The sequence below is a fragment of the Herpailurus yagouaroundi genome, unplaced genomic scaffold (genome assembly GCF_014898765.1).
Source record: "Herpailurus yagouaroundi ecotype Mexico unplaced genomic scaffold, PumYag 200, whole genome shotgun sequence".
Lineage (NCBI taxonomy): Eukaryota > Metazoa > Chordata > Mammalia > Carnivora > Felidae > Herpailurus > Herpailurus yagouaroundi.
Genome location: NW_024412431.1, coordinates 5,478,713 through 5,501,706, shown reverse-complemented (window position 1 = coordinate 5,501,706; position 22,994 = coordinate 5,478,713). Strand labels below are relative to the sequence as shown.

Below are 22,994 nucleotides of genomic sequence, written 5' to 3'. Positions count from 1 at the left end.
ATGTATCTCGTAAAATTGATGGGAATTGACGTTCTAATATGTGTGCCTGTTATTTTCCATTTGTGTAGATTTTGATTCCTATACTAAAAATTTACTGCTATCAATTCCTCAGGAGCCTTCTGGAAGATAAAAGGGAAAACATGCACCCCCTAGGTCCTGTGGGAAAGTCTAGGAACCTGTCCAGAAGGAAACACTGGGATGCTTTAGAAGCCATGGGGCAATAGGGGAGAGTCACCTTAACCAGGTTGTAGCACCTATTTGTGTGGGAGGTTTGGATTTCATTCCTCAGCCATATTTACCTTCTTTCTGTGTTCTAGGGCTCTGTGTCCTGCTAATACCTTTGGGAGCTATTGCCCACAAGGATGGAGGTGAGTGTGCTCAAACAGACTCTACCCATTACCTGAAGCTGAGGGAAGGGACGTTGCACTAGCAAGGGCTTTTTCTCGGGAGTGCTCTTCTTAGGCTTTGAGAAGTTGACCCTGCTTCTCCCCCAGACTTCCAGTCCATTACCAAGGACAATTCCTTGTATGAAAACAAGCATTGCTTTCTTCTCCTCCCTCCATCTCCTTATGCCCCACTGGGAGTTGGCATCTTCTGAGAGCCTTCAAACCCATATGTCCATTCCCCCACAGCTCCCTGTGCTCGGTGCCCACGGAATGCCCACTGTACCAATGCCAGCTCCTGCCGCTGTGATCCTGGATTCACTTCACTCTCTGGAAAGGTCATCTTTAGCACCTCCTCGGAGGTCTGTACAGGTAAAGAGACTGAGAGATCGTAGAGGGGGTCATCACAGAGGGGGTCCTTAGAGGAGTCATCACAGACTCCTCAGCCCTTGAAGCAGCACTTCATTTCATTGTCCAGGGCAGGAGAGAGAAGCCAAGAGACAGGCAATCAGGCCTCATGGTCAAGGAGTATAGTGTTAAAAGCTGAGGATTTGGAGCTGGACTATCTGAATTCCAGATTTTTTACTGATCAGCTGTGCAAGACCAAGCAGGGCCTCAATTTCCTTCTCTGTAAATCAGGGACAATGATAATATCAACCCATTTAGTTACGTGTTTTAAATCGACATATAAATGGAATCCATAGAGACAGAAAGCAAATTGGCGGTTGTCAGGTGCTGGGGGCGGGAAGAATGGGAAGTGACCACTTAAATGGGAAAGGGAGTTCTTTACTTTTAATTTTTTTATTTTAATCCCATCATAGTTAACAGACAGTGTGATATTAGTTTCAGGTGTACAAGTTAGTGATTCAACAAGTCTATATATCATTATTCAGTGCTCATCATGAGAACTGTACTATTAATCCCCTTTACCTAAAGGGGTTTTCTTTTGGTGTCATAAAAATGTTCTGGAACTAGAGAGAGGGAGTGGTTGCACAACATTGTGAATGCGATACATGCCAGTGAATTGTTCACTTCAAAACAGTTGGTTTTGGTATGTGAATGTCACCTCAAGAAAAAAATACGTAAATGATAAATTAACACATGTCAAACACTTAGAACAGTGCATCGCACTTCAGAAGAAGCCAATACATTTGCTGTTGTGGTTGTTGTTGGCTGTTAATTGGTCAAAGACAGAGGCAGCCTGTTGAAGGAGGAGGTCAGGAAGGACCATGCAGCCAACAGAGATTCTGAATGTTCCACCAACCCTAGAGCTAACTTGCCGGGAACTCCCTATAAGCCATAATCTCAGTTCCTCCATCCAAAAATATCCACATGCAACCTCAAGCCGGATGGCCATTTGCCATTTGTAAAGCACTATTTCCGAAATTCAAATTAATTTGAACTACATAATAACCAGATGAATGGATACTGTTATTACTTCTGATTTGTAGATAAGGAAGCTGAGACTTTGAGAGGTGCTTTGTTCACACTCACACAGATGGTCATAGAGCTGGAATTCAGATAGGGTTAATTTGAATTCCACAAATCTCTCAAAGAAACGCCGTCCCTGAAGAAGTTCAAATCAGCCCCTTGAGAAAGTCAATGTTGGCACCATTTTATAAATGAGGAAACTGAGCCTTGAGAGGTGAAACCATTTGTCCAAAGGAAGAGGAAGAAGCTGGGCCCATGGTTCAAACTGTTGCATTCTGATATCTGTCCAGTTGGTCAAGAGTTGGATAAAATATGATATATCCCTACTATAGAACATCTATAGGCATTAAAATTATTTCTTGTTTTGATGTGGAAAAGTAGGCATAAAATATTCTAAAACCCCGGAAGAATTTGTATATTCCAAAAGCTGTGTTCTGAGTCCACAGGAAATTGATGAAAATGTAATAGTGTTCTTTTCATAATCAGTAATGGTGGGTGACAGATACATGTGGATTTATTACACTGTTCTCCATTTTTAAAAAACTGTTGCAGTCTCGGTGGTGGGATATTTAAATGTCATTGGAGTTTTCTGATTTCCCAGTTTTCTCCCATAAACATGTTATTTTGTTCAGAAAGAAAATGCAAGGGGTCAAATCATCTGAATCTGGTTGCTACCTATCCTACCAGAATTTTGGACGTTGTTAGAAGTTCTCACTTGTGTTCCAGATATCAACGAGTGTGGTCCACCTTTATACATGTCTTGTGGAAGCCTTGCACATTGTCACAACGTGGAGGGGAGTTACTACTGTGAGTGTGCCCCTGGGCACGAGCTCCTTTCAGGAGGCACCAAATTCCAAAGCGAGAAAGAGAACACTTGTCAAGGTAAGTGGCTTCTGTGTCACACATTTCCCCCATGCCCACGACCAACCTCATCCTGTCAATTATTCCATAGGTCTGAGAGTCCAGAAGAGAGCATTCTTGGGTCTCTCATGGGCTCCTTCCTCCCATTTCTTGTCCTTGTCCAGACTTACAATGCCCTGTGAAGGTATATCTAGAAAATTCTTTATTGCAACATTGTATACGATAGTTAAGGCTTGGAAATGGATGACTTCCATTAATGGAGAAGAGTTTCACATATTACAGGATAGCCATACAATAATAAGCTTCGGAGCCCTTTTTTATCAACTTGTTTTTCTTTTTGGTGGACAGTTCTATGAATTTTAACATAAGTACAGATCTGGGTTACCACCACTACATTCAGGATCCAAAACAATTAATTACATTATTCCAAAACATTCCTTCATCCTGTTTCTTTATAGGCACTACGCCACTTGCCCTGGCAACCCCTCACATACAGATATTTTTTCCACCTGCAGCACTGTCTTTTGAAAATGTCATATAGGGGCGCCTGGGTGGCTCAGTTGGTTGGGTGTCCGACTTCGGCCCAGGTTGTGATCTCACGTCCGTGAGTTCGAGCCCCGCGTCGTGCTCTGTGTTGACAGCTCAGAGCCTGGAGCCTGTTTCAGATTCTGTGTCTCCCTCTCTCTCTGACCCTCCCGCATTCATGCTCTGTCTCTCTCTGTCTCAAAAATAAATAAACGTTAAGAAAAAAAAATTAAAAAAAAAAAAAAGAAAATGTCATATAAATGCAGTAATACAATATGTAGCCTTGTAAGTCAGATTTCATCTACTCAGTGTCATGTTTTTGGAGGTTTATCCAAATTGTTTTGTGTATCAATAGCACATTCCTTTTCCCTCCGCTTTTGATACGTCTATTTTCCAGAAAGAAAATTGGCTACAGTTATTTTGCATTTACAATGACTGTTTTCTTTATCTGGATCTATTTATCCAGATCTGGAGTTTGGCTAATAATACAACTGCGTAAAGTTACTTCTAGATTCACATGTCACAGGTTCGTCCACAGATCGTTGTGTTATTATTTTTTCAACATTTATTCATTTTTGAGAGACAGAGCGCAAGTGGGGGTAGGGCAGAGAGACAGGGAGACACAGAATCTGAAGCAGGCTCCAGACTCTGAGCTGTCAGCACAGAGCCCAATGCGGGGCTCAAACTCCTGAACTGCGAGATTATTACCTGAGCTGAAGTTGGACGCTTAACCGACTGAGACACCCAAGCACCTCCACAGATCATTGTTTTAGAGGGATGCGTATAGTAACTTTCATTTCTGGCTTTCTGTAGAATCACCCTGTATTCTAAAAAATAGAGATTCCAGGGTGCCTGGGTGGCTTAGTCGGTTGAGCGTCCGACTTGGGCTCAGGTCATGATATCGCAGTCTGTGAGTTCAAGCCCCGCGTCGGGCTCTGCGCTGACAGCTCAGAGCCTGGAGCCTGCTTCGGATTCTGTGTCACCCTCTCTCTCTCTCTGCCCCTCCCCCACTCATTCTCTGTCTCTCTCTGTGTCAAAAATAAACATTTAAAAAAAATTTTTTTTAAATAGAGATGCCTGGGATCCCTCCCTACCTGAGATGTTCTGAACCACTCCTGGCATGGAGCTCAGATATAGATATTTCTTCAGAGTTCCAATGTTAATTATGATGACTAGTTCATTCCTTTTTATTGCTAAGTAATATTCTATTGTATAGAATTGGTTTATCCATTCACCCATTTGGGTTGTTTCCAATTGGAATGATTAAAAATAGAGCTAAATGAGATATCTCTTGATAAACTAGAATTCTTCCCTAGTTGTTTTAAATAGAAAAATATGCCACGGGATGGTACTTATAGTATGCCAATGGCTTTGTTTGTCCCCCATCTTCCTTTTTCTTAATTTCAAGCATGTTGCCATACATATATTTTCATCTTAAAACTTTTCAAGCACTGGTCCAAAAAGTAAATACTACTTTGTGGTAGTATTTAGACAATAATTTCATCATTGGTGTGATTTGATTGCCTACCATTGCTCTTAGCTCTATGCCAGGCACTGTGACTCCAACACTAAATAAAGCACAGGCTGTGTCTCCTGGAGTTTTTACTCCAGTAAGCAAACAGATCAACATACAAATACAATATAAGTCAATAGTCACTCTTGGCAAACCATCCACGTCTTGGGAAAACAATGTGTTTCTCACCACTGTACCCCAGTGCCTAGCACATAGAAGGTGTTCTGGAAATAACAGGTAAGTGAAAAACTGGAAAGAGTTCATCATCACACAAGGTGTGAGCTGTGGTCACACCTTGGTCTTGTCACTTGGCCTTGATTTTGGCTAAGTTTTTACAATCTCTGGTCTTGGTTTCCTTATCTACCCTTGAAGAGATTAAGTTTTTTTTTTTTTTAACTTTTTTTTAAACCTGAATATTAAGTTGTTTATCTTATAAAACTGTGTAAAATACACTTTTAAGGAAAGCTTCATAGACTTATATTAACTGAGGACTTTTCAATCCATTATTAATTTTCACACTGGCCATTTTGTATTTACACAGTTGTTTGACCCATGTTTGAAAGTATCAGAAATGACTAAGAGACAAGGGATGTTTAGTATCCACAAAGAGAAAAGCAAACTAAATTCAACGTTGAATTTAATATTCAATGATTCAAATCATTTCATATTAAAATGTGACAGCAATGTATTTGCTCTGAAATGGTTCAACTTTCAGGGCACCTGGGTAAAGTTAAGTGTCCAACTCTTGATTTAGGCTCAGGTCACAATCTCACAATAGTGAGATCAAGCCCCGCATCAGGCTCTGTGTTGGGCATGGAACCTGCTTAAAATTCTGTCTTTCTCTGCTCCTCCCCCACTCACTCATTCTCATAGGTGATCTCTCTCTGTTTCTCATTCTTTCTCAAAAAAAAAAATAATAATAATTAAAAAATTTTTACATGAAATGGGATCACTTTTAAACGTCAGCCTTACTGGGAGCATGATGCTGTTTGTAAGCTACTCACCATCCCTAAAGTAGAAAAATCTCTGACCTTAAATTGAGAGAAGCATCTCCTACCCCACTGTCTAGGTTACAAACAGAAAAAGCTGTATCAAGTACTGTCCTAGCTCCACTCTCCTGGTTTCTAAGTTAACAAAAGAGGATCAAATTTCTCTTCTAATTAGAAAAGACGGAAAGATAAGTTTACAGCCAAGTGGATTTGAGGACAGTCACATTTACTCAATGCTGTGACCACAATCACATGCCTTCCTCATTTTTCAACCACAAACTGCTCTGAGAAGGAACTTCCCTTGGGTGGGGAGATAGCAGGGATGCCTGAGATATTCTGGGGCCAAAGCAAGTTCCTTCTGGGTGTGGCATTTAGAATAGGTCTACCACCCACCCAACAGGCTATAGGCAATGCTGAAGTGTGTGTACGCCCAGAGCCCTGAAGGGTAGAGCTGGAGCCACAGAAAAGTGAGGGGTGACATTAGCCAGTGGGGTTAGAGGCTTTTGGAGCTGACTATGCATACCTCCCGATTACCCATCAGACTCCTGCAGCAATGCGAAGGGCAGATACCAACATCACTTGGCTGGAAGTGATTCCCAGGCTCCTGGGTGAATCACTGTATTAATTTCTTATTACTAATATAACAAACTTAGTAGTTTAAAACAGTATAATATATTCTCTTACTGTGTTGAAGGTTAGAAGTTTTAAGTGGTTCCTTCTAGAAGCTCTAGGGGAGAATCTGTTTCCTTGCCTTTTCTGGCTTCTGGAAAATTCCTTCATTCCTTGGTTCAAGGCTCCTTTTTCTCTCTTCAAAGTCAACATCATATGCATCATCTCCTCTCCTCTCTGACCTTTTCCCTCCCTTTTATAAGAACCTTTGTGATTATGTTAAGTACACCCATATCATCAGGATAATCCCCCAACAAGAGACTTAATCACCAAGTTCAAAATTTTCTTTTGGATGAAAGATAACATGATCATAGGCTCCAGGAATAAGGACTTGGATGTCTTTGAAGGGGCCATTATTCTCTCTACCACACTCACAAGCAGCTCTGATCTGAATATCACACATACACACACAAAGTTCTCATCTTGGCAACCTTGCTTGAATGTAGAGGCCAGCCAACTCCTTATGCGAAGGGCCACATCATAAATATCTTGAGTTTTTTGGGCCACAAGGTCCCTATCACAACTACTCAACTCTGCCATTATAGTGTGAAAGCAGACAGACAACACATAAATGAATAGGAGTGGCTACATTCCAATAAAATTTTATGTATGGAAACTAAAATTTTAATTTCATATAATTTTCATGGGTCAAAAAAAACAGCTCTTCCTTTGATTTTTTTTCCTAGCCACTTAAAAAAATCCTTTACAGAAATAGGCAACAGCTGGATTTGTCTGTGGGCCATGGTTTGCCAACCCCTGCTCTGTCTGAGGTGGTGGTTGAGTAGAGAGTGCTATCACCAGATGGTATCCGTCCATTGAACTTATGATGGAATCTTCGATGCCTGACCTTGAAAAAGATGATGGAAGGTAGTAAGGCTGGACTTACTGAGTATAGGAGAGGCCTGAGCAAGGCCTGGACAGGGGACTGATCCTTCTCTTTTGTGTCTCTAGATGTGGACGAATGCAGCTCCGGAAAACACCAATGCCACAACACCACCCACTGCATCAATGTGAAGGGCAGCTACAAATGCTACTGTCACCATGACTGGGTGGCCAGATCCAGGCCTCTACATGGTCTGAACTTCACCATCTGTGAAGGTATATAGTCCAACACACACACATGCATACACACAGATGCACACGGATGCATGTGCATGTGTGTGCGCACACACTCTTGCACATGAACATCTGTGTGAACACATGCCTTCACAAAACAGAAACCATGCACATACATGCATTCTGCATGTATATGCAGGCACACACACACACACACACACACACACACATTAGTGTTGCTTCTGCCTCTTTTCCCTGCAGACGTCCCCTTCCCCTCATGGACATCACCTTCTGGAGTCAACAGCCAGGTGAGTGGAGCCTCAGCAGAAGACTAGAAGCAGAAAGATCTTCAGCAACCATCTTGTGTCCACCCTCTCCCCAAACTCCCACTTCAGGCTCTCTGACCTGCTCCCATGTCCCCTTTCCCCAGAGTCTCTCCCGCTTCTTTGACAAGGTCCAGCAGTTATCCCAAGACTTCAAGCCAGCTTTGGCCAAGAACACCATCCAGGTAAAGTCAGAACCAGGAAAGAGGCCAGGTGTGGGAATCCCATAGAGACCTGGGTCACTTTGGTAGAGATGTAGACAAGCTCTTATGTAGTTGGCACTGCAACTGGTCCCTCACCCATGGTGGAGAGAAGGCTATCTAGAAGCACTTTTAAAGACACCCAGGTGCACTAATTTGTTTCCCTATTGGCTGGTTCTGGGCTCTGGACTTATGTCATCCTTCATCTTTCTGACCCAGGTTGACCTCTAAGTGGCTGAGATCTAAGCAACAAGGACGATCCAAGGAATCTAATTCAGTGCCATTGTTACCCTCCAAATACCCAATGTCTAGGGTCCGTTCTCTTGGGCTGAATGGCCAGGTCTTCATGCAACCCATTTGATCCATTGCCCACTGGCTCTTTGTCCCATCCCCCAGGACGTCATGCAGGAAGTAGATGAGCTGCTGGAGACCCCAGGGGACCTGGAGACATTGGCCCCCTCAGAGAAGCACTGTGTGGCCACTCACCTGCTCGTTGGCCTGGAGGATGTCCTGAGAGTGTTGGGCAAGTTGCTGCCCAATGGGCCACTGACCACGCATGCTCCTGCAGGCACAGGTAAGTATCTGAGTATGCTTCAGGCTCCTGCTCCTTCTGTTCACCTTCTCACTCTCCCCTCTTCCTAGAGACTGTCCCACTGGAGCCAAGTGGCCACACTCACATCTCAGGATTTTATTTAAAATAATTCATGGGGCGCCTGGGTGGCGCAGTCGGTTAAGCGTCCGACTTCAGCCAGGTCACGATCTCGCAGTCCGGGAGTTCGAGCCCCGCGTCAGGCTCTGGGCTGATGGCTCGGAGCCTGGAGCCTGTTTCCGATTCTGCATCTCCCTCTCTCTGCCCCTCCCCCGTTCATGCTCTGTCTCTCTCTGTCCCAAAAATAAATAAAAAACGTTGAAAAAAAAATTAAAATAATTCAGAAAATATTCTCCTATCATAAAATAAACTCCTGTGGAACTCAGTCTTTTATTTGTTTTAAGCACAAAAGTTTCAGATTTTTTAAAGGATAAGTAAAAAGAAGCATATACAAATATCAGTAAGTCTATCATTACATCGTTTATATAATTACAACAGAAAATTGCAACAATGAGGTTCATAAAAATAAGGTATCCAAAAATAAACTCAACACTACCAGGAAATGAAGAAAATGCAATTAATCTTGAAAAGTTGAAAATTACATAATATTATCTGATCTAATTTTAAGTATACCCTTAAATAATATTGTACCAATGGTTTCACTGTTGAAACGCATGCTTATTTCTATGCAGTTTTTCCCAGATTTTTCAGCATCCATACTACCCAGGAGATGGCAAAGAGAATTAAAAGCTGGCCACAAATATTTGATTCTGATTCCTGCATCCTCAAATAGCCTGGTCATTGTTTAATATCTTTCCATCTTTGTGGACTCCTTTTGCATGCATTTGGAAAGAATTGCAATCATTTTATTCATGGTTTTATCTGGGGCTCAAAGAAAGCATTTCACCATATGTAGATGGCAATTACCAGGAAGACTTACCTCAATCAGGTGTTTTTCAACAGTGTTACTGAGATGTAATTTACCCAACATAAATTTGAAGTGTATAATTTACATTTGTATATAATGTGTATAATATACATTTGAAGTGTATAATATACACTTGAATGTGTATAATATACATTTGAAGTGTATAATTCAATGTTTTGGGCATATTCACAAAGGTGTGCAACCATTACCATGAAATAATCTTAGACATTTTCATCACACCAAAAAGAAACCCCATATGCATGAGCAGTCACTCCACATTCCCCGCAACCCCCAGCCCCTGGCAGCCACCAACCTGCTTTCTGTGTCTATGGATCGCCTATTCTGGACATTTCATATAAATGGAATCATACAATCTATGACCTTACGTTATTGGATTCTTTCACTCAGCATACATCTTGAAGTTCAGCCATGTTGTAGCTTATATCAGTATTTCATTCCATTTGATTGACAAATGGCATGCCTTCATAAGGTTATGTACATTTATTTATCTTTCTATCAGTTGATGGACATTTAGGTTTTCTGCTTTGAGGCTACTATGAATTAACACTCACAGACAAATCGTGCGAACGTATGTTTTCCTTTCTTTGGGGTAGATATCTGACGGTGGCATTGCTGGGTCATCTAGTAACTCTACATTTAATATTCTGAGAAATTTCCAGGCTGCTTTCCAAAGTGGCTGGACCATTTACATTCCCTCCAGCAATGGATAAGCATTCTAATTTCTCCACATCGTTGCAAACACTTGCTATTTGGGAGGGCAGGTGATATTATAGCCATCCTAGCAGGTGCGAAATGGTATTTCATTCTGGTTTTCATTTTCACTTACCTAGTAACTAATGATGTTAAGGATATTTTCATGTACTTACTGGCATTTTATATATCTTCTCTAGAGAAATGCCTATTCAAGTCTTTTGCCCATTTTTTAAAGCTTTTATTTAAATTCCAGTTATTTAACATACAGTGTAATATTAGTTTCAGGTGTACCATTTAGTTATTCAACACTTCCATACAATATCTGGTGCTCATCACAAGTGCCTTCCTGAACCCTCATCACCTATTTCACCCATCCCCCCCCCCCACCTCCCCTCTGGTAACCACCAGTTTGTTCGTTATAGTTAAGGGTCTGTTTCTTGGTTTGCCTCTCTCTTTTTTTCCCCTATGAACATCTGTTTTGTTTCTTAAGTTCCACCTATGAGTGAAACCGTATGGTATTTGTCTTTCTCTGACTGCCTTATTTTGCTTAGCATAGTACACTCTAGCTCCATCTACCTCGTTGCAAATGGCAAGATTTCATTCTTTTTTTATGCTGACTAATGTTCGTGTGTGTGTGTGTGTGTGTGTGTGTGTGTGTGTGTGTGTGACACCTATTCTTTATCCATTTATCAGTTGGTAGATGTTTGGACTCTTTCCATACTTCGGCTACTGTAGACGATGCTGCTATAAACGTTAGGGTGCATGTATCCCTTTGAATTAGTATTTTTGCATTCTTTGGGTTTTTTATTTTATTTATTTTTTAAAACCTTTTTTTAGAGAGAGAGGGTGTGAGTGAGCAAGGGGCAGAAAGAGAGGGAGAGAGAGAGAATCCCACCCAGGCTCTGCACTGTCAGCTTAGAGCTCCAAGTGGGGCTCGAGCTCATCTTTGGGTTTTTTAATTGGGTTATTTGTCTTATTATTGAGTTGTAAGAACTCTTTATATAGTCTGGACACCAGACCTTGTCAGACTTCGAGTGGCAAATACCTACATCAGATTTAACAGCAATGTTGTTTATATTCAAATTTGGAGCATCTGTGATTTAGTTATGTCGTAGACTCCGGGTCTGGAGTTCTCTCTTGTCCAGCAAGAAAGCGGATGCAGGATTAAAATGTGAGAGAGACTAGTGTCCGGGGAGGAGACAAGAGTGCTGAGTAAGGGTCCTTGCTCCATTTTTATTAGGATCAGAAGGCTTACAAGCGTGATGGACGTGCAGGAAGAGACAGTGAAACCGTGAACATTAACTCATGGGAGTGAGGGAAAGGGGGTTTTGAAGATATGTGGTGTTAGGGGTTTGGGTCAATAAAAAACAAAGTCCTGGTGCCAGTTGTTTACAGCAGGCATGAGGCGCCAGTCTGTTTATCTTAACTTGCCTAGGGGACAAGACAGACAAAGCATGCTACCTCAGGGTCAACAAGGCACCTTTCTTTTGCTAATTAGCTCCGCACTGGGCAACTTCACCCTGCCTTGTTAACCCATGGGTGCAAGCTCAGGGAATTCCTTACTACTACAGAGCTTACTACCCACAGAGTTAGAATTGTCATCTCAACAAAAGCCTTGCCTTGTCTGTTAGCAGTTTCTTCCTTTCCTTGAGATTATGCAAATTCAGTAGAAAATTTTCTAAAAAAGTGCAATCTTTGGAAACATTTTGGTTTTCAGCTTTTAAAAATAGTCAAAGGATGCCTGGGTGGCTTGTTAAGAGTCTGACTCTGATTTCAGCTCAGGTCGTGATCTTTCGGCTTGTGAGATCAAGCCCCATGTTGGGCTCTGTGCTAACAGCATGGAGCCTATTTGGGATTCTCTGCCCTCCTCCTCTGCCCCTCCCCTGCTCTCTCTCTCTCTCTCTCTCTCTCTCAATGAATAAACATTTTGTAAATGCTCAAATAACAGTATTAAACAGCCACATCACTCTTATTTCATACTTAAAATTCATGTGGTTTATCAGCATACCAAAAAGATCTAATTCCAATACTGCAAGCAGTAGCCTGACTTCTCCCATCCCTCATGCCATTGCCACCACTACAGGACTGTCTCTGACGGTGCAGGACCAAGGAATCGGGGATGTCACCTTGGGCCAGAGCCAGGCAAAGATGCAGCTGAAGTGGGATGTGGCACAGGAATCCAATGACTTGGGTAATGACTGCAGTGGGGAAGGGAAGGCCCCTGAGACCTTGCGATGGGACCACACAGCCAGGATGTGACACAGAATTAAAGATTAAAGGAAAGTGTAGGGTGGGCGGGGCTACAGGGGAGAGTCCATTTGAGGAGAAAGGGGCCCTGGCAGCGACCCTGACATGTCAATCTTGGCCTTGTCCTGCAGGTCCTTCTGTGGTGGGCCTCGTCTCCACTCCAGGGATGAGCAAGTTACTGGCTGAGGCGCCCCTGGTCCTGGACTCTAAGCAGCAGACAGTTCTGCGTGAACACAGGGACTTCCTGGCAGGAGGCTCCCCTGTCCTGCTCTCAGATGTCGTCTCTGCCTTTGTGAGCAACAAGGACACCCAGAACCTCGGCTCCCCCGTCACCTTCATCTTCTCCCACCACGTGAGTCCTGGTGGAATGGGGCTGTGGCTGGGCAAGGAACTGGTCTGGGTCCGGGGCTCAGCCTCACTGTCGAGATCACCCTTTGTGTCCTGGGGGCCTCCTCCATAGGCGCCTCCTTCCCCCAGGAAAGTCCTTTGCAAACCAGCTTTGGATAAGAGTCTCCAGCTCACACCGACGCTCTCTTCCTACAGTCGGTGACACCTGGGCCAACGCAGAAGGTGTTCTGTGTCTTCTGGGAGCACAGTCAGGATGGATGTGGTCATTGGTCCACCACGGGCTGCAGGATGGCAGCCACTGGAGATGCCAGCACCACCTGCCAGTGCTCCCACCTCAGCAGCTTTGCTGTCCTCATGGCCCACGGCCACATTCAGGTGAGATCCCTGAGAGAGGCCATGGAGACAAGGATGCTAGAGACTACAGGCAACCAGAAAGGAAAGGATGTGATGGGAGAGGTCAGAAGGGACCCAGGGAGATCAGCATCAAGGACCAAACCATCGTTCTTTCCTGGCCGGGTGACAGGGTTACTCCTTCTGGGGTGGGGGAGGCGGGGTAGGTGGTGGCACCAGGAATTGAGATCCTCCCAGGTGACAGCAGGCAGATCAAAATGGGAACTCTTTTAACTAAATGGCCAGGCCTGATGGGAATCCAGACCAATTCAAACAGCACCCCCAAAACAGCGTGTTTCCTCCTGCCATTTCAGCAAGGAAATGTGGTGTACAAGTTTTCCCAGTTACATTTCTGAAGAGATGAAAAATATTCACATGGTTGAAGGAGTAACATTGAAAAGTCTCTTTCCCGCCCATGGCCCCCAGTGATCAGGGTTCTTCTTAGAAGAAATCTCAGTTTCTTCTGAGCACTTTTAGAGATATTTTCTGTATAAACAAGCAAATACATATAATGTGTAATTTTATTTTCACTCCAGGCATTGCCTACATATTCATTCTTAGGCATTTTTTCCATTTCAAATACTTATGAGATTCTGTATCAGTACACAAAGAACTTGACCATTCATCTTTAAATTACACAGCTTTCCATTCTGTGGATGTTCCATACTTTAGCAAATCTCCAACGACAAACATTTTTTGCAAGCTTCAGTTTCTGCAAAGTTGCAATAGCATTGCTATGTCAGAGTAATAGTTCTAACTTTGAGATACATACATTTAATACACACATATAATATTGCCATATATCAGTAGCCACCCAGTGGATTCCTTTACATTTTAAAGTTGGGTAACGATACAGTCATTCTTGGCTAATCCCCCCACCCAACCATTCAAAGTGTTTCTTTTAAGTGTTTAGATTTGACTCTTCTTTCATTTTTGAAAATATGCCTTGGGGCGCCTGGGTGGCGCAGTCGGTTAAGCGTCCGACTTCAGCCAGGTCACGATCTCGTGGTCCATGAGTTCGAGCCCCGCGTCAGGCTCTGGGCTGATGGCTCGGAGCCTGGAGCCTGTTTCCGATTCTGTGTCTCCCTCTCTCTCTGCCCCTCCCCCGTTCATGCTCTGTCTCTCTCTGTCCCAAAAATAAATAAACGTTGAAAAAAAAAAAAAGAAAATACGCCTTGAAATATACGTTCCAACATTTGTTCTCTTCATTGATTTGGTTTTCTCCATTGAAGACCAACTCTGCATGTTGTGGCTCTCATTTACCTTGCTCTCGTATTTCTTGTTCTTCTGATTTCCTTTTGCCTCTTTCTTTATATTAATTTAATTTTGCCCATTTTTTTCATTCCTGTTCTATCTCTTAAACTGCACTTCAGTAGGGTCCATTCTTAATATGAGCTCTTCAAATTTTGTCTTCATTACTGCAGGGGTTTTTTTTCTTCCACTTCTTTACTGTGTTTTTCTAATGCACAACTTCACAAGATCTCTCTTCTCTGAGGCCTTGTATCTCTGCTTTCATTTCTTGCTTATAAAGGCAAGAGCTTCCTTACATGCTTTGATTCAGAGTAAATAATGTCACAACTTTTATCTGCCCATGTTAACAATTATTTGGTGAGTATTCCTTACTTAAATTTTTTACTCTCTTTCTCCTTTTTTGTGATATTCTGTATAGATTTTGTGTTTGTTCCATTTAATTTTTTTGTGATATTTTGTATAGATCTTGTGTTTGTTCCTTTTTATCTTTTTGTGATATGTTGTATAGATCCTTTTGATCACTTATGATTAAGGCAGATGGTGTTTCCTAGGGGAGTTATTTCCAAGATATTTATGTAAAAACATGTTCAGGGTTTTGTGATTTTTATGTAACTTTTAAAAATTTATCTAGGGGTGCCTGGGTGGCTCAGTTGGTTGAGCGTCCGACTTCGGCTCAGGTCATGATCTCGTGGTCCGTGAGTTCGAGCCCCCTGTCGGGCTCTGGGTGGATGGCTCAGAGCCTGGAGTCTGTTTCGGATTCTGTGTCTCCCTCTCTCTCTGCCCCTCCCCCACTCATGCTCTGCCTCTCTCTGTCTCAGAAATAAATAAACATTAAAAAAAAATAAAAATTTATCTAAGCAAAATTAAATGTCAGGAAAACCCGTTTTCCTCCACAACCAGAGCCAAACTTCTTTAAACCAACTGGTGGATGGAAACTCCTGCCTACATCATTCCCACAATTGTAATCATGACAGATTATTCTGGTTTCCTCCAATGTATACTTCTAGTCAATCTTCTCTGATTTTAGCTTCTCTTCCAATTATTCCCTAGTTTTAGAGAAAGTGGAAATGGCAGTTTTGGTTTTATTACATTTGTGGTATTTGAATTATTTCCAAGAACAGGTGTGTGTGTGTGTGTGTGTGTGTGCATGCATGTACATGTGAGCACATGTGCACATGCAACCTTTGGGCCACCATTTTCAATACCAAAACAATTGACTTTTTCTTTCAAACAAGGATTTCCTTTAAAACGTGGTAAGTACTACAATTTGTAATGAATCCTTAGCAATGGGGAGAGATGGGAGGGGAGTGGGGGAAACAGATAATTGTCTGTGTCTTTGTGGTCTGTGTTATTTTTCCCAGCCCAAGAATATGATTATTTTCTAGCTGACCTGGTACAACTACTCATGAAGGTGCTCTCGGGTCACTGGGATGGGTAGGACTGAAGCATCATTTCCAGGAGAGCAACCTGTAAAACTAATAAACATAGTGATACACAAATTTCAGCATCGAAATACAACCCTAGTAGGTTCAATGGCTTGATGTCTTCAAGGAGGGTTATCCTATCACATAGGTACAGCTGCGTTTATACAAGCTTTACTTCTAGCATCACACACTCAAGTAACTCATTTTTTTAACTGACGTTATTGGAATACGATATATTTGCAATAGAAATCCGATTATAAGCATACACTTTGTAAGTTTTAACAGTTGTAAAAAACCCATGCTCTAAAGGTCACTGAGCTGATAGAACTTTTCCGTAACCTCCGAAAGCCCCTCAGGAGTCTCTCAGTGCTCCCATCCCAAACCCCAGGAAACCACAGATCTCATTTTGTTGCTATAGTTTATTTTGACTGTCCTAGAGTCATTCAGTAGAATGGAATTGTTCTCTTTTGTTCCTGGCTCTTCGGCTCAACATTCTATGAGACTCTCTCATATTACTGAGTGTAAACATAATTCATTCCTTTTTATTGCTATATAGCATCCCAACATATTACTATACCACAGATTGTTTTATACTGCAAACTGTTCTCCAATTAATGGGCATTTGCATTTCTTCCAGTTTGGGCTATTATGAATAGAGCTGTTATGAAAATGCGTAAACATTGGTCTTATGGACATTCATTTTCATTTCTCTTGGTAAATACCCAGAAATGGAGTTGCTGAGTCCTATGGTAAGTGTGTGTTTAACATTACTGGATGTTCAACTTTATAAAAAGAACTCCCAAACTCCATTCCAAAGTAGTTGTTACCTTTTACATTCTCACACAGGAGTGTATGAGAGTTCCAAAAGTTCCATTTTGCAACATTACTATCAGTGTGCTTAAGTTTTACCATTCTAGTCTATGTTTTTAAAGAGGTGACTGTGATCTCATTCACGGGTCTGAGCAGGAGGATCCCGTGCTGGCTGTCATCACCTACATGGGGCTGGGCCTCTCTCTGCTGTGCCTCCTCCTGGCAGCCCTCACCTTCCTCCTGTGCAAAGCCATCCAGAACACCAGCACCTCGCTCCACCTGCAGCTCTCGATCTGCCTCTTCCTGGCCCACCTGCTCTTCCTCACGGCCATCGACCAGACCAAGATCAAGGTACTGACACTGTCCCAGAGGACCCCCTGCCCTGAGCCACGGGATGCTCAGTTCGTGGAGCCCTGCTGCACTGATACCTTAACACAATATCGTTGGGCGACAGGGAGGCTGGAGGGGTAAATAGCCTATTTCACGTTGACTGATGAAGCAGAACACAATCCTCTCTCAACAACTCGACCCTATATACATATATACGAGTTCTCCCCGCTGGCAAGGTGTGGGAGGGGTCCTGGGGCCACCCTCCTCCCTGACAGTCCCTCCTGGTGACTCCTTCCTCCTCCCCCAGCTGCTGTGCGCCATCATCGCGGGGGCCTTACACTATCTCTACCTGGCCTCCTTCACCTGGATGCTGTTGGACGGTCTACACCTCTTCCTCACGGCACGCAACCTGACGGTGGTCAACTACTCCAGTGTGAGCAGGTTCATGAAGAGACTCATGTTCCCTGTGGGCTATGGAGTCCCGGCTCTAATCGTGGCCATTTCTGCTGCATCCAGACCTTCCCTTTATGGGACACCCACCAGGTAAGTGCCAATTCCCACTGCCCCTATCTTCTCCAGCACAACTGTGGCCATCATAGAACCAATAGCGATTTAATTTCCCCCGAACATGATAGGCAGAGGAAAGGTCAGTGACCACTCCAAAGACATCTCTCTGGTGGAATTTTGTGTTCCTTGAACTGTTCTTAAGTCCTTAAGATTTAATTATGTTAAATGTTCATTATGAAGTATTTAATCATTACATGTTATACATTCTAGTGATTCTTTATCCACAAAGGCCAATGTTCTCTTGACTCACTTCTCATCTCTCTCTTAGATGCTGGCTCCACACAGACAAAGGATTTGTATGGACCTTCCTGGGCCCCGTCTGCACCATCTTCTCCGTGAGTAACACATGACATCAGAGCATCCTGCCTGCCCAAGTGACGGTCATTCAAAGACCAGGTGTACCAGGAGGGTTACAGGCAGCGGGAGCAATCATTCCAGTTGGCCCAGGACTGATGAGAGACCCCCCCACCCCGCCAGGATGCAGGAATTTCCATTGTGACAACAGGACTAACGTGTGTCCTGAGACCTGGGACTTTCAGTGCTAAAATTTGGAGTTTCCATGTGAACTGCATCGAAGTGCTCGCCAAAGTTACAGGACAAACACATGCCTGAGTTACAGGGTGGTTGGTCTAGTCTTCTAGGACTTCTACAAAACGCAAAAGCTTCTTACCTGCCAGGTTAGGGGTTGGATGAGCTAGGAGGATGCTCACCAGATGTGGAGTGAATTTAATACGCCTGTGGGCTTTCTGCAGATTAATCTGGCCTTCTTTCTGATGACCTTCTGGATTGTGAAAAACAAGCTCTCCTCCCTCAACAGAGATGTGTCCACCCTCCAGAACACCAGGTGAGGATGAGTCAGAGGAATGTCCCCCATCCAGAGCATTATCCTCAGAGCTCCAAGGATCTGATGTCCAGAGAGAATGGACTTTGCCCTGATACACAGGGATTGCTTCCATGCCTTACACAGTAGGTCCTGAGAGCATTTCTATCCTTACAACACACTCAAAACATCACATAACAGTTCCCAGAACCCAGCGCACCCTTTCATGGTCATGCCTTCATGCGTTTTAGGCCCCCTGCCTTCCCCTTCCCTTGCCCCACGTGAACACGGGTTCATCAACCACATGTCACATCATCTAGGAGTTTGGGGATGTCCTTTCCTTTCCTCAACTTTGCACAGAATCAGTGGCCTCTATTCTGGGCAAAGCACATTCTGGGTCAGGTCATGGAGAAGGTGGGGACAGGAACAGCCCTGGATGGGATCTGGGCAGAAGTACCTCACTTTGCAAATGTTATAAGTGATCATTTGTTTTTGTCTTGCCACCAGACTCTAAGGGCTGTGGAAACAGAAGTCTTGTCTTGGTTGTTCTGAATGCCCAAGCCCCAGCCTAGGGCCAGGGGCACAGAAGGTTCTCGACAATGTCAGCTGAGCAAAATTAGGGGTCTTCCTGAAACATTGTGACCTTTTTGAAACTCACATTCTGGAGTGTCACTACCATCCCTAGTCCTAGTCAAAGTGTCATCCCTGACCCAAACACCATTTCTTTTTATGGAATCATTGACGATAAAGATCCAAGTCGATCGCTACTCAGTAGGAAGCATCCGTGGAGTGGACTTGAAAACAGGTGGGGTGGGGAGGGGGCTGTTGCTCCCGGTGCATCATGAGCCTCCTCTCTCCTCCTACCCAGGATGCTGACATTGAAAGCGACGGCTCAGCTCCTCATCCTGGGCTGCACGTGGTGTCTGGGCATCCTGCAGGTGGGGCCAGCTGCCCGCGTCATGGCTTACCTCTTCACCATCATCAACAGCCTGCAGGGAGCGTTCATCTTCCTGGTGTACTGCCTCCTCAGCCAGCAGGTACCACGGTCCGGCCCCCATCCAGGACTCTTCCTGTCCCCACCCCGCCCAGTGAGCTGACCCAGAGCGTGCTTCGCCCCTGCAGGTCCGGGAGCAGTACGGGAAGTGGTTCAGAGGGGTCAGGAAAGCCAAAGCCGAGCCTGAGAATTACACGCTCTCAAGCGGGACCGTGTCTGATGCCTCCAAGCACAGTGCGGTAAGATTATGCAGTGTTCCCAGAGCACTTCCCTAGCCGATCCGCTTGGGCGTCTCATGCCTGCCTCACTGGACAACCTGAGCAGAGAGCAGGCGATGCCCTAGGAAGGCTCATGCCTGGACTCACTTGAAGGCACTTCCCTGTCTTGAAATGAGCTCTTCCTATACTTTCACTCGCTGAGCTTCTATATTCACAGTGACCCTTGCACATGACTGTCCTCTTTCCCCACGTTTGTGGAGCACCCACTTTGTGCAAAATGTTGCATAGAGTTTCTAATTGTGCTTGGTGAGAAGATACAAATGTAGATACTTATAAGCAGAGAAGGAAACTTGGTCAGCCAACTAATCAGAAATGAATGGTGTGGAGCAGATCGTTAATGCTCAAAGTGCACAGAGCCATGCACATCTTTTCTCCCAGGTCATTCCAGAGAGACTCACGGGCTTTATATAAATTATTCAAGGTCTTCAGCCTATTCTACTTTCTCCCAACTTCATTCCCCACCCCCCCATCCTCACCCTGCCTGGCAAGTCGTCTACACATCTCTCCCCAACTTGCCTGTCCTCCCTCTAAAACTGTTCCTTCCCAAATGGTCTACTCATCAAAATCTCATCCTTCAAACTCTTTCCTCCTCCCAGCAGATGTGCATACTGATTTCTTCATAGAGAAAACACAAGTCAGCAGGAAGAAACAAGGTTACTTTTGCACTCTCAAAAACACCAGCCATTTGGCATCTAGTTCACTGTGTCCTCATTCCCTCTTGTGACCGCACATAGCCAAAATATGCCTCCTAGTTTTTAAGGCCAATCCCTCACCTGTACTTTGGTTCCTGACCCTCTTGACTTCCCAGTGGCTTAACATTACGGTTCACACATTTTATCTCTGGTATATTGGTTCTCATGTTCTCAACAGCTGCATTGTAACACATTACATGTCTCACTTACTCTGATCTATTTTAATTTTTTTTTATTTTAGAGAGAGAGAGAGAGAGTGTGTGTGTGTGTGTGAGTGGGGGAGAGGGGCAGAGGGAGAGAATCTTAAGCAGACTCCACGCTCAGTGTGGAGCCCGACTCAGGGCTCGATCCCACGACCATGGGATCACGACCTGATTCAGAAATCAAGAGTCGGATGCTCAACCAGCTGAGCCACCAAGCCGCCCCAAGAAGTAGTAATGTTTTATTTATGCTTCCTTCTTCTTCTTCCTCTCGATGTTCGAACCTGGATTTTGCCTCCATCATTCCACCAAAAGACCTCTGTCTTAGGCCACCAATGGTCTCTACTTATGAATATCTTTTGGTCCTCTTAGCGGTCTTAGCAGCATTTGGAACTCGTGGTGTACTGGATGCTGTGTTGGCTTCCTCCATGTCACAATACTCCTCTTGGTCTCTGGCTTCCATGTGTCCACACTCCCTGGAATATTGCTATCTTTCTACGTGAGCTTGCTCCATCTCCTTTGTATTTCAACCACTCTACCAGGCTGGGTCCTAAGGACACTTCTGTTCTCATAGTTTGGTACAAGATTTTAAGATATTTATACATAAATGTATATATATTAGCATTTAGCAAAGTTATTGGGTACATTTCAAAGTGTAGGTCATGAGTGGCTTTGTAAAGGAGGGGAAATGCACATCTACATGTGCCTAGGTATTGGAGGAGGCAGCCATGGGAGGTAGGGGAGGTTTTCCCTACGTTGCTGTATATATACGTTGATAACATTATTTTAAAAAAGACAATATCCACATACTTGCGATTTGAAAAAGAAAAAGAAAATTCAAAGTTGCCATAAAGCATAAAGAAAGACATTCACATGATGTGTATAACTATCTCATTCTCACTTTAAAGTGCTCACATCTAGGGGTTCCTGGGTGGCTCAGTTTGTTGAGCATCCAACTCTTGATTTCAGCTCAGGTTATGATCTCACAGTCGTGGGATCAAACCCCACAGAAGGCTCCACACTGAAAGTGATGTCTGCTTGGGATTCTCTCTCTCCCTCCGGGTGGTCAGTTGAGTGTTTGACTCTTGATTTCAGCTCAGGACATGAACCCAGGGTCGTGGGATCGAACCCTGAGATGGGCTCTTTCTTCGCTGGAGCCTGCTTGGGATTCTCTCTTTGCCCCTCCCCCACTTGTGCTGTCATGCTCTCTCTCTCTCTCTCAAAACAAAAACAAAAACAAAAAACCCTACAAAACAAAGTCCCAAGCAGAAATCCCAGATTGACCTTCTCCCACACTCTTAGGGTGTTTACAGCTGGGAAATTCAGTTTGTACCGACCTGAGTTTAAATGCTGGCTCAGCTATTTGCCGGTTTTTTCACTTTAGACAACTGTTTTATAGCATACATCTTAGCTTCCTCATTTCAAAACCCTCTCACTATCCTCCCTGACTCTTTCCAGCACTGCTCCAGATTTTCCCCATCCGGCTCCTCCAGAAGCCCACTCCTCCCACTCCACCCCGACTCCTACCCCCGTCCCCTCCATCAGGTTCACATTCCCCCATCAGGACCCCTGCACCAGAGACTGCCGCTATGGGCGATCCCTTTGGCCCACCACAGTCTCTCCCATTGTCTGACTGTCCCCAATTCCTTTTCAGGCTCTCCATTCTTCCAACTCCTCACATCCCCCACATTTGGAACGCCTACTTCCTGGCTTCACAGAATCCCCAGTGCCCAAGCCTTGAGTTCCTGATCATGTTCCTGGATTGCTGGCCCCCCAACACTGACACTTCAAGTCTACTTACTACAGATTCACAGTCTCAGATTCAGGAGACAAGAGTTTCTGGTGTCCAGGTTCCTCTAGGCACAAACTTCCCGTTTCCAGATTCTGCGGATTCCAACTTCCAGGAATCGGCCACAAAGAGCTCAGTCCAGCTGAGGTCCTCTTCAACCAGTGGAGCACAGTCTTCTCTGTTCTTAAAAGTCTCTGAAGTAGGGACCTCAAGGGAAAAGATGGCCTCAGCGTGTTCACTGTGGCATTGGAAGACCGGAAAATACAAACCACTCAAATAAACCATCAATAAGGAGGGGCAAGATGCTGGGGCACTGGGTGGCTCAGTTGGTTAAGCCTCCAACTCTTGATTTGGGCTCAGGTCATGATCCCAGCGTCAGTGCAGAGCCTACTAAAGATATTCTCTCTCCCTCTGCCCCTCTCCCCTGCTCTTTCTCTCTCTCTCTCCCTCTCTGAAAATAAAATAAAATAAAACAAAATAAAATACATGGCAAGATGAAAAATTATTTCAGTTTTAAGGAATACCAGTTCCACAGACACAAAGACCCAATCACTGGTACCTATGTTGACACAGAAAAATCTCCACATACGATAAAAAGTGAGGTCAAGTTGTTGGGTGTCTGTAGTACAATGCGATATAACTTTAAAAGTTTAAGTGTAGTAACATTTGAATG

At 44.0% G+C, this 22,994-nt stretch overlaps 1 protein-coding gene across 4 annotated transcripts in view; it reads left to right on the top strand.

Moving 5' to 3' along the window:
- Window positions 1–22,700, top strand: part of LOC121014097 (adhesion G protein-coupled receptor E2-like) — an 87,797-nt gene extending 65,097 nt beyond the window's left edge. The window contains exons 2-18 of one of the 4 annotated variants that reach the window (XM_040450143.1): window positions 318–368; window positions 633–755; window positions 2,541–2,696; window positions 7,323–7,469; window positions 7,689–7,735; window positions 7,858–7,935; window positions 8,347–8,524; window positions 12,265–12,372; window positions 12,560–12,780; window positions 12,972–13,151; window positions 16,808–17,002; window positions 17,289–17,524; window positions 17,817–17,883; window positions 18,301–18,392; window positions 19,237–19,405; window positions 19,491–19,601; window positions 22,187–22,700. In XM_040450143.1, coding sequence (XP_040306077.1) covers window positions 318–368; window positions 633–755; window positions 2,541–2,696; window positions 7,323–7,469; window positions 7,689–7,735; window positions 7,858–7,935; window positions 8,347–8,524; window positions 12,265–12,372; window positions 12,560–12,780; window positions 12,972–13,151; window positions 16,808–17,002; window positions 17,289–17,524; window positions 17,817–17,883; window positions 18,301–18,392; window positions 19,237–19,405; window positions 19,491–19,601; window positions 22,187–22,273 — 2,246 coding nt within the window. In that variant the 3' untranslated portion in view covers window positions 22,274–22,700. Of the gene's footprint in view, window positions 1–317; window positions 369–632; window positions 756–2,540; window positions 2,697–7,322; window positions 7,470–7,688; window positions 7,736–7,857; window positions 7,936–8,346; window positions 8,525–12,264; window positions 12,373–12,559; window positions 12,781–12,971; window positions 13,152–16,804; window positions 17,003–17,288; window positions 17,525–17,816; window positions 17,884–18,300; window positions 18,393–19,236; window positions 19,406–19,490; window positions 19,602–22,186 lie in introns of all 4 variants that reach the window. The other 3 variants (XM_040450142.1, XM_040450144.1, XM_040450145.1) reach the window with 3 other exon arrangements.
- The last annotated feature ends 294 nt before the right edge of the window (window positions 22,701–22,994 follow it).